The sequence below is a fragment of the Salvelinus namaycush genome, chromosome 9, assembly GCF_016432855.1.
Source record: "Salvelinus namaycush isolate Seneca chromosome 9, SaNama_1.0, whole genome shotgun sequence".
NCBI lineage: Eukaryota > Metazoa > Chordata > Actinopteri > Salmoniformes > Salmonidae > Salvelinus > Salvelinus namaycush.
Window position 1 is genome coordinate 27190423 of NC_052315.1, and position 12899 is coordinate 27203321.

The window sequence follows — 12899 nt, forward strand, 5'->3', positions numbered from 1 at the left end:
TGTATAGATTGAAGAACTTCATTTCCCACGTAGCATTAGACAGATGAGCATGCGCCTAAACTGGTGTAATCGCCATAACTGGAAGCCGGGGCACGGTTTTGGGTTCGCGGTAAGTTGCTTTTCTAAAAAATGTAATTCTATATTAAATTAAAACATTTGTTGTCTTCTAGCGACAAACGTATCCTATTATGTTTGAGAATGGATTCGTTTATATACCTTTTGACAGGCGGTGGCTCGCTAAAAGTGATAGCTAGGACACGCCTATGTTCTGGCTGGGCCCGGTCGAAAGAAGCTTCAGTATGTTGAGGAACGGTTAGGGTATTTTTAGCAGCCGAGAGTGCGAAAGAACGTGCCATACCACTTGTATATCTAGAATTCACTTTAGATTTTAATGTTCTAGCCCTTTGATTGCATTTTATTAGCTAAGCAATACGGGACATCGAGTTAATCAGATAACCAACCAACGTTTGATCTTTGAAATTAGCCTTGCCTATGCTAGCTAGCTCAGCCAAAGTCAAAGAAAGAGTCCAACATTGCCCATGTCATGGCATACTCACGGCGTGAGCGGACTGTGTAAGTAGCTAGCATTCAGCTGACGAACACATGAAACGTTAGCTGACGTTATAGTAGCTAGCTACTGTATCTTGTATAACTTGATTGAGTTAGCTAGCTAGTAGCGATCTTCTCTTTGAAATCTCAAACGACACGATTGGATACAACGTGTTGCAATTATAGTCCAAGGGATGATTTGTAAACTAGTATTTCCTAGGTTCGTGTGAATAATTGAGGTAGCTAGCTATGCAAGCTTCGTATGAAGTTAATGTGCGTTGGGGAGGCACGTGAGACGCCGTGACGCGGTCACTGACAGTACACTGATCAAAACAAGACTAGCTTAACTAGCATTGTCAGAATAGGTACCATAATTTGGGTGTAACTGTTGCTAAACTATGGCCCTTGGTGGTATTTGCTCAATTGTTCTAAAGTAGTGTGCGTAGTTTGCTTGCTCTGCCAATGAAGCATAACCTTGTCCTATCAGCTGTCTCTGTTTTCTGAAAAACCCACAAAGAATACTTTACAGCGCTCCTTTTTTTACACAACGTTTAGTCAGTGCGTGTATTCCTGGTGCTGTTAATGTGTTGTTGAACCACTGAATTAAAAAATGTATTTCCTATACAGAACAAAAATATAAATGCCATGTTTTATGAGCTGAAATAAAATATCCTTGACATTTTCCATATCCCGAAAAAGCTTACTTCTCTAAAATGTGCACAAATTAGTTTACATCCCTGTTAGTGAGCATTTCTCCTTTGCCAAGATAATACATCCACCTGGCAGGTGTGGCATATCAATAAGATGATCATTACACAGGTTCACCTTGTACTGGGGACAATAAGAACACTCTAAAATGTGCAGTTTTGTCACACAAGACAATGCCACAGATGTCTCAAATTGAGGAAGCGTGCAATTGGCATGCTGACTAGAATGTCCACCAGAGCTCTTGTCAGAGAATTTAATGTTCATTTCTCTACCATAAGCTGCCTCCAATGTAATTTTAAAGCAATTTTGCACAGCCATTGAAGAGTGGGACAACATTCCACAGGCCAAAATCAACCGCCTGATCAACTCTGTGAAGTAGATGTGTCGTGCTGCATGAGGAAAAATGGTGGTCACACCAAATACTGACTGGTTTTCTGATTCACGCCTCTACCTTTAAAAAAAAGGTATCTGTGACCAACAGGTGCATATCTGTATTCCCAGTCATGTGAAATCCATAGATGAAACTATTTACATTGACAACCCCCTCTTTATTTTTACACTGCTGCTACTCGGTGTTTATAATCTATGCATAGTCACTTTACAAATTACCTTGACTAACCTGTACCCCCGCACATTGACTCGGTACCGGTACCCCCTGTATATAGCCTCATTATTGTTATGTAAATATCTTGTTACTTTTTGATTGTATTAAAAAATATATATTAGTAAATATGTTCTCAACTCTATTTCTTGAGCTGCATTGTTGGTTAAGGGCTTGTAAGTAAGCATTTCATGGTAAGGTCTTCACCTGTTGTATTCAGCGCATGTGACATACAATTTGATTTGATATGGAACAATTGGGTGTGGACTCTTTCTTTTGCCCCTAAGTACAAACCCCACAAGCTCTACCTGGTCTTTCTTGCCCAGATTTCTTGAGTTTAGTCTATGTCATCCACACCACTAGGACTGTACACTCATAAGATTGTCTCTTCCAATTGAACTTGTTTCCAGGTGATTCAGAATGGGGGAAAAGCCGATTTGGGAACAGATAGGATCCAGTTTTGTGCAACATTACTACCAGCTCTTTGACACGGACAGGACCCAGCTTGGAGCAATATATGTGAGTGGATCTGTCTGTACCAATGAATATTAATCATAGTTCTGCTTTCCTGTGTCCTGTTCTCACACCTGCAGTCTTCACCCCCTTGCATTTATTCCACCATCACTTTCAACAGTAACCACCTCTGCATCTGTTATAACTCATTTAGTAATGATTTTCAATAATGAATTGGATATTTGTTCATGTTCAGTTGTTTTTTTCAAATAGAAAAGTAGTGCATCATACAATATCTCCAGACCTGTGAGCAAATGCTCCCTGATAATTCCATTCCAAACACTATCCAAGGGAAAGATTGTTGAATCAATTCATGTTCTGTAGTCTTGCCCTATTTCAATGTTACTGTTCAAACCTTTACTTGGTTTATGTGTTTCAGAGACTGATCCTAGACCTAGATCAAATAAGTTTTGACAAGCATTCATCTGAGGAACGTTTTGGGCCAAAGAAGTATCAAGTTAGACTGTGGGACAGGCAAATATGCATACTACTTTGACACTTACAAGCTAAAGCATAATATATTTCAATAAGAGGTACAATAGACAGCATATAGTTACTTATTTTAAGCTGTTCAAATAATTGTAATGTCCATTTATCAATCATGAGAACAAGCAAGTTGTTGATTGTTCCCTTTTCTTTACATTCAGCTTAGTTAGCATTCTTGAGTCAATGTGTTCTTTTTGAATCTATTACTGAAAGGCATCTGGTAACTCTATTTTGCCCTTAAACAATAATTCAATTTTTATCAAAGAATAAGGTAAGAGCAGCAGAGCCCGTTCTTCTATTCTTCTTCCACATGGTACATGACTAAATAGTTGCATATTCCCTCACTCTCTCATACCCTAACTTGAGTACGCGTAGAAAAGTTAGTCATGAATAAAACAGATTTGGAGTCGGGACATACCTCACATCCTTCCACCCTATACCACCAATGTGCCTTCTCCCACTGACAAACTCAAACCTCTGCTTTTCCTTTTTACAGATCGATGCATCATGCCTTACATGGGAGGGACAGCAATTCCAGGGAAAAGTAGCGATTGTCGAGAAACTTTCTGTGAGTGACATTTTAAAATATACCTGAGCATGACAGAATGGAATGTCTCAATAGTATGTCAGGGGCGCATCTTGGTGGAATGTGCTTGTCTCAGATACATCTCATGTTTATTATTTCTTCTTTTCAGACTCTCCCCTTCTTAAAAATAGCTCACAGTATAACAGCACAAGACCACCAGCCCACACCTGACAGCTGTATAATGAGTATGGTAGTAGGACAATTAAAAGTAAGTAATTGTCATTCTAATACTGTAAAAATGTACACTACCGTTCTAAAGTTTGGGGTCACTTACAAATGTCCTTGTTTTTGAAAGAAAAGCACTTTTTTCCCATGAAAGTAACTGACTATTGTAGCTGGAAACGGCTAATTTTTAATGGAATATCTACATAGGCGTACAGAGGCCCATTATCAGCAACCATCAATCCTGTGTTCCAATGGCATGTTGTGTTAGCTAATCCAAGTTGATAATTTTAAAAGGCTAATTGATCATTAGAAAACCCTTGCCTAGAAGGCCAGCATCTCGGAGTCGCCTCTTCACTGTTGATGTTGAGACTGGTATTTTGCGTGTACTATTTAATGAAGCTGCCAGTTGAGGACTTGTGTGGCGTCTGTTTCTCAAACTAGACACTCTAATGTAATTGTCCTTCTGCTCAGTTGTGCACTGGGGCCTCCCACTCTTTCTATTCTGGTTAGAGCCAGTTTGCGCTTTTCTGTGAAGGGAGTATTACACAGCGTTGTACGAAGCTTCAGTTTCTTGGCAATTTCTCGCATGGAATCGCCTTCATTTCTCAGAACAAGAAAAGACTGATGAGTTTCAGAAGAAAGGTCTTTGTTTCTGGCCATTTTGAGCCTGTAATTGAACCCATAAATGCTGATGTTCTAGATCACAGGTGTCAAACTCATTCCACGGGGGGCCGAGTGTCTGCGGGTTTTCGCTCCTCCCTTGTACTTGATTGATGAATTAACATCACTAATTAGTTAGGAACTCCCCACACCTGGTTGTCTAGGGCTTTATTGAAAGGAAAAACCAAAAACCTGCAGACACTAGGCCCTCCGTGGAATGAGTTTGACACCCCTGCTCTAGATACTCAACTAGTCTAAAGAAGGCTTCTTTAATCAGCTCTCAGCTGTGCTAACATAATTGCAAAAGGGTTTTCTAATGATCAATTAGCCTTTTAAAATGATAAACTTGGATTAGCTAACACAATGTGCCACTGGAACACAGGAGTGATGGTTGCTGATAATGGGCCTCTGTACTAGAGGTCGACCGATTATGATTTTCCAACGCCGATACTGATTTTTGGAGGACCAAAAAAATCCGATGCCGATTTAAAAAATATATATATATATTTGTAATAATGACAATTACAACAATACTGAATGAACACATATTTTTACTTAATATAATACATCAATAAAATCAATTTAGCCTCAAATAAATAATGAAACATGTTCAATTTGGTTTAAATAATTTAAAAACAAAGTGTTGGAGAAGAAAGTAAAAGTGCAATATGTGCCATGTAAAAAAGCTAACGTTTAAGTTCCTTGCTCAGAACATGAGAACATATGAAAGCTGGTGGTTCCTTTTAACATGAGTCTTCAATATTCCCGGGTAAGAAGTTTTAGGTTGTAGTTATTATAGGAATTATAGGACTATTTCTCTCTATACGATTTGTATTTCATATACCTTTGACTATTGGATGTTCTTATAGGCACTTTAGTATTGCCAGTGTAACAGTATAGCTTCCATCCCTCTCCTCGCCGCTACCTGGGCTCGAACCAGGAACACATCGACAACAGCCACCCTCGAAGCAGCGTTACCCATGCAGAGCAAGGGGAACAACTACTCCAAGTCTCAGAGCGAGTGACGTTTGAAACGCTATTAGCGTGCACCCCGCTAACTAGCTAGCCATTTCACATCGGTTACACCAGCCTAATCTCGGGAGTTGATAGGCTTGAAGTCATAAACAGCGCAATGCTTGAAGCAAAGAGCTGCTAGCAAAACGCAGGAAAGTGCTGTTTGAATGAATGCTTACGAGCCTGCTGGTGCATACCATCGCTCAGACTGCTCTATCAAATCATAGACTTAATTATAACATAATAACACACAGAAATACGAGCCGTAGGTCATTAATATGGTCGAATCCGGAAACTATCATCTCGAAAACAACATGTATTCTTTCAGTGAAATACGGAACCGTTACGTATTTTATCTAATGGGTGGCATCCATAAGTCTAAATATTCCTGTTACATTGCACAACCTTCAATGTTATGTCATAATTACGTAAAATTCTGGCAAATTAGTTCGCAATGAGCCAGGTGGCCCAAACTGTTGCATATACCCTGACTGCGTGCAATGAACGCAAGAGAAGTGACACAATTTCACCTGGTTAATATTGCCTGCTAACCTGGAAACCTTTTAGCTAAATATGCAGGTTTAAAAATATATACTTCTGTGTATTGATTTTAAGAAAGGCATTGATGTTTATGGTTAGGTACAGTCGTGCAACGATTGTGCTTTTTTCGCAAATGCGCTTTTGTTAACTCATCCCTTAGTTTGGCGAAGTTGGCTGTCTTTGTTAGGAAGAAATAGTTTGCAATGAGCTAGGCGGCCCAAACTGCTGCATATACCCTGACTCTTTTGCAAGAAAAGTGACACCATTTTTCCTAGTTAAAAGAAATTCATGTTAGCAGGCAATATTAACTAAATATGCAGGTTAAAAAAATATATACTTTTGTATTGATTTTAAGAAAGGCATTGATGTTTATGGTTAGGTACACGTTGGAGCAACGACGGTCCTTTTTCGCGAATGCGCACCGCATCGATTATATGCAACGCAGGACACGCTAGATAAACTAGTAATATCATCAACCATGTGTAGTTATAACTAGTGATTATGATTGATTGATTGTTTTTAAGATAACTTTAATGCTAGCTAGCAACTTACCTTGGTTTCTTAGTGCATTCGCGTAACAGGCAGGCTCCTCGTGAGGCAGGTGGTTAGAGCGTTGGACTCGTTAACCGTAAGGTTGCAAGATTGAATCCCTGAGCTGACAAGGTAAAAATCTGTCGTTCTGCCCCATAACAAGGCAGTTAACCCACCGTTCCTAGGCCGTCATTGAAAATAAGAATGTGTTCTTAACTGACTTGCCTAGTTAAATAAAGGTGAAAAGAAAATATGAATCGCCGTCCAAAAATACAGATTTCCGGTTGTTATGAACTTGAAATCGGCCCTAATTAATCGGTCGACCTCTACTCTGTACGCCTATGTAGATATTACATAAAAAATCAGCCGTTTTCAGCTACAATAGTCATTTACAACATTAACAATGTCTACACTGTATTTCTGATCAATTTTATGTTATTTTAATGGACCAAAAAAAGTAGCTTTTCTTTAAAAAACAAGGAAATATCTAAGTGACCCCAAACCTTTGAACAGTACTGTATATTGCCAGTTTCTTAAACTAACAACTGAATAGCTTACAGGCAAGAAATCCCCACCTGCTTTGAAAATTACTGTATTTGTTTAAATCGTTTTAAATGAAGAGTCAGGGTTCTGTCTGTTGGATCAAACTGTGTGTTGTACCTAGCTGTGCTTTTTAACATCTGTTTTCAGCTTCACAGTTTCAAGCCCTTTGTTCACCAAGTTGATATAACTAGCTATGCTTTTATTAATCTGCCGAAGCAAATAGACAGAATAAGCCATGGACCAAGCCTTCCTATGTTAGTAAAAACAAGGGTATGTGTGTGAGGTAGGTAAGTCGTTTGCACATTAGAAGTCAGGGCTATTGTATTTTGTCTGTCTCGCAGGCAGATGACCAGGTCCTGGGCTTCCAGCACACGTTGTTGCTGAATTTTTTTTTTTTGCACCAACAAATTCTTCAGGCTTGCCCTGCACAACCTTTGTCCTATCTGTGGTTTTATGACCCATCTTCTCCCTACTTACTGTCAGTAAGGATCGGTGTTCTGAGTGACCATGGGTCAGTTGGGCTTTTACTAATCTTACGCCATAGAGGGATCCTTCCAAACTAGAGTTTGGTAATTAGAGACCACAGTGCGTTCAGGGCGCTAAATTTTTTATCTAATCACCAATTTTTCCCACTCTGCTTAAAGTCATGCTCCGGTACCTTGGTCGACTAGTCTTTTTTTTTTTTTACCACCCTCTTTGGGCTGGATGTGTCAATGTGTAGTTCATACGAGCAGAATTACTGTCTTTCTGCATTTGGCCACAAAATCCCAGGTTTGAAAGCGTCTGTTTTTTGGAAACTGTGCTGCGCCATTTTCCCTAGCAATTAAAGTTCCAGACGATGAGATTCAGCCCCTTGCCATTTTAGTGACAGCTAGCCAGAATTACAAACAGGAGAGCGAGAGAGAGCAATGACGTGGTGCACATATGTGATGTTGTACACAATTTTCAGGACCACTTTTGGCTCATGGGCGCTACTTTCAGAACTACTGGCTAAAAAGTATACAAAGTACTGGACAATCCCTTTTAAAAGAGAGGGGAAATGCACTATAAACTGCAACAAACAAGTGGTTTATTGAATTTGAACCGAGATTATAGTGAAGGCTGGCTTGTTTGACAAATTATTAACTAGTCTAAGCCACAGTAATGGCATTATATGAAAGCTCTGATCTTCACTGTGGATCTTGAACTTGCAATCTGCTTTTTAGAACATTCATGTGTCATTTGAAGACGCCAATGCCGTCATGATCACTGAGCAGTTACCATTGCAGAGTTGTGTAAGCCTCGTCTCCACTGACAACTAAAGAGATTACTTGCTTTTTGTCTGTATCTCCATTAGTGCCTGTTCACACCTGTGTGTGCTCTGTTTAGCTAGAAAAGCCTTGTGAGGAATTGGGGTTTGCCACAAGCCTATTGATTGAAGAAGAAAAAAAATCATGATAGAGTGGAATAACAGGAATGTGTGTTGTGTGCAGGCAGTTTGTTGCTTTGACCAAGACAGAATCAACTATTGTCAGAGATGCACCCAACTGTGGATTGGATTCACTGTCATAACTGTGACTTTACTAAGCTCTCTCTTTGTGTTACAGGCTGATGAGGACCCCATCATGGGATTTCATCAGAGTTTCATCCTGAAGAACATTAATGATGCCTGGGTATGCACCAATGACATGTTCCGGCTCGCGCTGCACAATTTCGGCTAAGGACACCAGAGGTGGGCAGAGTGGATATAAGGGAAGGCTGAGGATGGGGAAGGTCTTGCAGAGACACCTAAACGCCCAACCTTCTCTTTGTATCATCCATACCTGTTTGAGAAATTACACCGGATTCCAGATGTCAATCACAGAGACATGCAGGCACATAGGCTACATGCCTTCAACTGAAATGAGATCTGTTCCTTTGCTGAGAGTTCACAGATCCATCAGAGTCCCTTTCCCTACGCTGACCTGCATGATTCTGGGGAGCTTAAATATCTGAAGATGGCAGACAAGGAAGAAAATGTACCAATTTACCTTCACCATTTTAGTTTTATGTTCGGACTCAATGTCTTATATCCTCATGTTTTCTCATCGTACTCCCCTGTGTGTTATCAGCTTGCCTTATTGTATACAACTAAATCTCTTTTTAAAAGTTTAATTTAACATTCATTGTTATGTCAGGTTGCTCTAGCGATCCAAATAATCATAGAAAATATTATCAATAACATCCTTCCCTTAGACCAGCAAGCTTCCCATTTCCTCCTCATGCTCTCTGTGACAATGAATACAAAAGCCATGATACACAATAAACCGTTTACTTTTTCTTAATGTGAGCTCATTGTTCCTCTGCCTTTCTTACCAGTTTCTCTCCCTCCACTTACCTTGTCACTCTTATTTTAATTGTGTTCTTAGCATTATATTGTAAACAATTTAGGTTCTAGTCAGTAGTTCTATAGCACATTGTTGTATATGATCTGCTATAGCATGTATTTTCTTGAGCAAGTTTCAGCCTATATATATATATAGGGTCATAGGGTTCCCTCAATTTTCCCCCAAAAATAATTGTCCTTTGGCCGGTACTGCAGAAAAAGAAACCCATAATGAGTTGAAGTATGCTCTTGGAAATTGGGATCACTTTGTGCCATCAATGTACTGTAGCATTGACCTGACATTTTTGGAGAGGCTTTGCAAGTGTTCTTTTGCAAGACGAGGACCAGGCAAATGTCAAACTGCCTTATTCATCTTTTTTTTTTTTTTTTTTTTTTTTTTACAATGATATATCATGGCATCTCTTTTCCACATGGAACAGAATGTACGGACTGCACATTTTAATTCCATACATTGTTTTGGAAAATAAATAAACAGTTCTTGCCTGTTGTGTGACAAGGAAATCCCCAAGACTTTTCCTGCAGGAAAAGTAAAGTGGCGGTGGGGGCCACTTCTCTCATACGATCATATTTTTACAATAAATTTGTCTAGCAATGGAGTTTATTTTTTTCTATTTAGATTTGATTTACAGTTTATAATTATCTATTGTTTGCTGTCAATCAATGACTGGCATAACTAATGCTTTTCCTCCCTCATCAGCCAGTGTGTTGGCTACTGGTTTTGTTTTCCCTGATGGTACACTGGTTCAATTAAGAAGATCAAAGGCATCTCTTCAAGGTCTGCTATCATTCACAGATGTACAAGGTATTCTATTCTTCTGGCAGACAGAAATAAAAGACGTATGAAACGTATGACTTTTATTGTGTTTATTGGTTTTCAGCAGGGTTCAAGAAGGGCTTCCGCATGTTTGAGATGGGCACAAAGCATTTTTCTTAGCTCATGCTGTTTTCTGTGTATGGAATCTGAATGTATTTTCTATGACATAGCATTATTTTATTAGTGCCGTGGAGGGTAGGAAATGCATGAACACCTAGTTTGTAGTGTTGGACAACGAACTATGTTAAAGAAGCCAGCCAGAATAAGTGCAAATTTTCGCCGTAATTATTAAAGTATACATGATCGGACTCTTATTTTGAAGGAATCCAAGAAAATCCGTGACCCAGAAGTGCTTAGTTATACTTGCCTGCTTCACAAAACTGACAGCATAGAACGAAAATATAAATAATTTCGCTCCCCTCTGACGAATCCGTTTCCCCCTATCCCTTACCTATGGCTTCAAATTCAAACATAGATATAGAGGGTGCAACCCAGCATCTTCGTGACATATTAAAGTTGGATAGACCCGGGAACAACGTAGGTAAGTTTACCGGGAATGAAAAGGTGGATAAGGGCTTTTAGGCCGCATTACAAGCTAACGTTACCTAGCCTTCTACCTAGCTAACGTTAGCATGCTAGCAAACTTTAGGTATGGACGCTGCAAAATGTAAACTAGCTAAGCGTGTTCACATTTGTAGCTAGCTAGTTTACGTTAATTACGTGTGAAAATGTGGCTTAAGATAGTTAGCTTACGTTCGCTAATTTACAACTTGCGAACCTATTGGTTAGCTGGACTGCTAACTAGGCTAGTTTAGTTAGCGAACTGACAAAGGTTGCTCGCAGTAACTAGTTAGTTAAAATATCTAACTTACATCATTTTAACGTTAGTGTTTATTTCGCATGTTGCACCACGGCTAGCTAGCAAAACCATTCAAGTTAACGTTAGTTAGGTAATTAGCTACAAAACAAAGTAGCTTACAACGTTAAAGGATGTTGGCTAACTAACATTACTAACTGACTTACAGGTTGGCTGTTTGGTAGTTAGTAATGCAACGTTCGTTATCAAACTTGCGTACTATGCATAGCTTGCTAGCTGGTTGGCATTTGGAAGTGAGCAAATGCTACCTACCACATAAGGTTAATTAATTAATGATGAGTAACTGGCTAGGTAGGTAACGTTAACTAAATAATTAGGCAGCAGGTACCAAATCATACCGCATGAGGTTGCCTAGTTTCTTTGGAAGCGATGAAATATCAGTCCTCAGTTCAACATTAAGAATGGGTTTTCTGGTGGCACAAGATTCCCCTTCTCTGCCAAACGCATACTTTAAAAAAATAGGGCTTCAAGATATCTTCGTTTGGTGATATCCAGTTACTCACAGGTGGTTGTTTTCGTAGTCGCATCTCCATGTGAGAACCAAAGAAAAACATCTTTCAATGGTGAATTGAATGGACTTCGACCGGGAGCTGGCAAAAGGTCATCCATGGATGAATCCACAGGCCGTAATTCGGAGAACATGAACGCCCAAGAGTGCCAGATCATGTAAGTAATAATGTTACCTCTACTTTATTCTGTTGTATTTTTTTCTGCCTGCACAGATTTCTCAGCTATTGAAATTCACATTTGGTATGCTGTGAAAATCATTTGGGTTGAAACCAATGTCCGCCCCTCCACCATATTGAGCACAACCTTACCCTAAACCTGTACCCTACCCTAAACCGGGTTGGTATCCTGTCCCTTACTCTAAACTGGGTTCGTATCTCCCCCCACCCCTCTGGCTTTGTTAATGTTGTTTAGTCTTAGTTTACGCCTGTTTTTTTTTCTTTATACAATTGTAAAGTGACGTTGGGACCTTGCTAAGTGCTACAAGTCCCATTGATTAATAATGTTCCATCTAGATCTTTTAAGGAGATCAAGTACCCAGTTTGGAAACCTTGTATTTGGTTTCTTTACCAGCTGCCTCTCTGGGGATGATGGCTCCACTTGCATTCCCATCACATCAAACAATGTTGAAATTGTGGCCAGTCGAGACTCAAGCATTGACAGCAAGGCCCGTGGCAGCAACAAGGTAAGACTTTAAGGATTAAAGACCCAGTACAGTCAAAATTCAGTTTTTCATGTGTTTTGTATCATATTTGTGCAATAGCTGATGAGTGTCTACATGTTAATGTTTTTTAAATGTATCTAAATTGTAAAGTGTTTTTGTCAATAATGTATTTTTCATTGTGTCAGATCCCAGTAAGACTAGCTGTTGCTAATGGGGATAATAATAAATATCAAAATTACAAATCAGACAGTCCTAGCAATTTTAGCTTGAGAAATGTTTTGCTAAATCGGTTTTTGTACAATAATTTCTGACAATTTTAAATGGAAAACTATTACACTAAGTTACACTACATGACCAAAAGTATGTGGACACCACCTCGTCGAACATCTCATTACAAAATCATAGGAATTAATATGGAGTTGGTCCCCCCCTTTGTTACTGTAACTGCCTACACTGTTCTGGGAAGGCTTTCCACTAGATGTTGGGACATTGCTGCTGGGACTGGTTTCCGTTCAGCCACGAGCATTAGTGAGATTGGGCGATTAGGCCTGGTTCGCAGTCGGCGTTCCAATTCATCCCAAAGGTGTTTGATGGGGTTGAGGTTAGGGCTCTGTCTAGGCCAGTCAAATTCTTCCATACCTATCTCGACAAACCATTTCCTTATGGACCTTGCTTTGTGCACGGGGACATTGTCATGCTGAAATAGGATTGGGCCTTCCCCAAACTACTGTTGCCACAAAGTTGGAAACACAGAATCGTCTACAATGTCATTGTAT

General features: G+C 39.5%; 2 protein-coding genes across 3 annotated transcripts in view; both read left to right on the forward strand.

Moving 5' to 3' along the window:
- The first annotated feature begins 8 nt into the window (after positions 1–8).
- LOC120053916 (nuclear transport factor 2-like) lies at positions 9–10110 on the forward strand. 2 transcript variants are annotated; one of them, XM_039001227.1, is made up of 5 exons: positions 9–109; positions 2269–2377; positions 3354–3425; positions 3553–3651; positions 8483–10110. In XM_039001227.1, the coding sequence occupies exons 2-5, from the start codon at positions 2279–2281 to the stop codon at positions 8594–8596; spliced, it is 384 nt and encodes a 127-aa protein (XP_038857155.1). In that variant the 5' UTR covers positions 9–109; positions 2269–2278; the 3' UTR covers positions 8597–10110. The 2 variants fall into 2 exon arrangements, with proteins under 2 accessions (XP_038857155.1, XP_038857156.1); XM_039001228.1 differs by lacking the exon at positions 9–109 and adding an exon at positions 291–573.
- A 346-nt stretch (positions 10111–10456) lies between these two features.
- LOC120053917 (enhancer of mRNA-decapping protein 4-like) overlaps positions 10457–12899 on the forward strand; it is a 40961-nt gene continuing 38518 nt past the window's right edge. Inside the window, exons 1-3 of the mRNA XM_039001229.1 lie at positions 10457–10616; positions 11474–11618; positions 12033–12144. Coding sequence (XP_038857157.1) covers positions 10529–10616; positions 11474–11618; positions 12033–12144 — 345 coding nt within the window. The 5' untranslated portion in view covers positions 10457–10528. The remainder of the gene's footprint in view (positions 10617–11473; positions 11619–12032; positions 12145–12899) is intronic.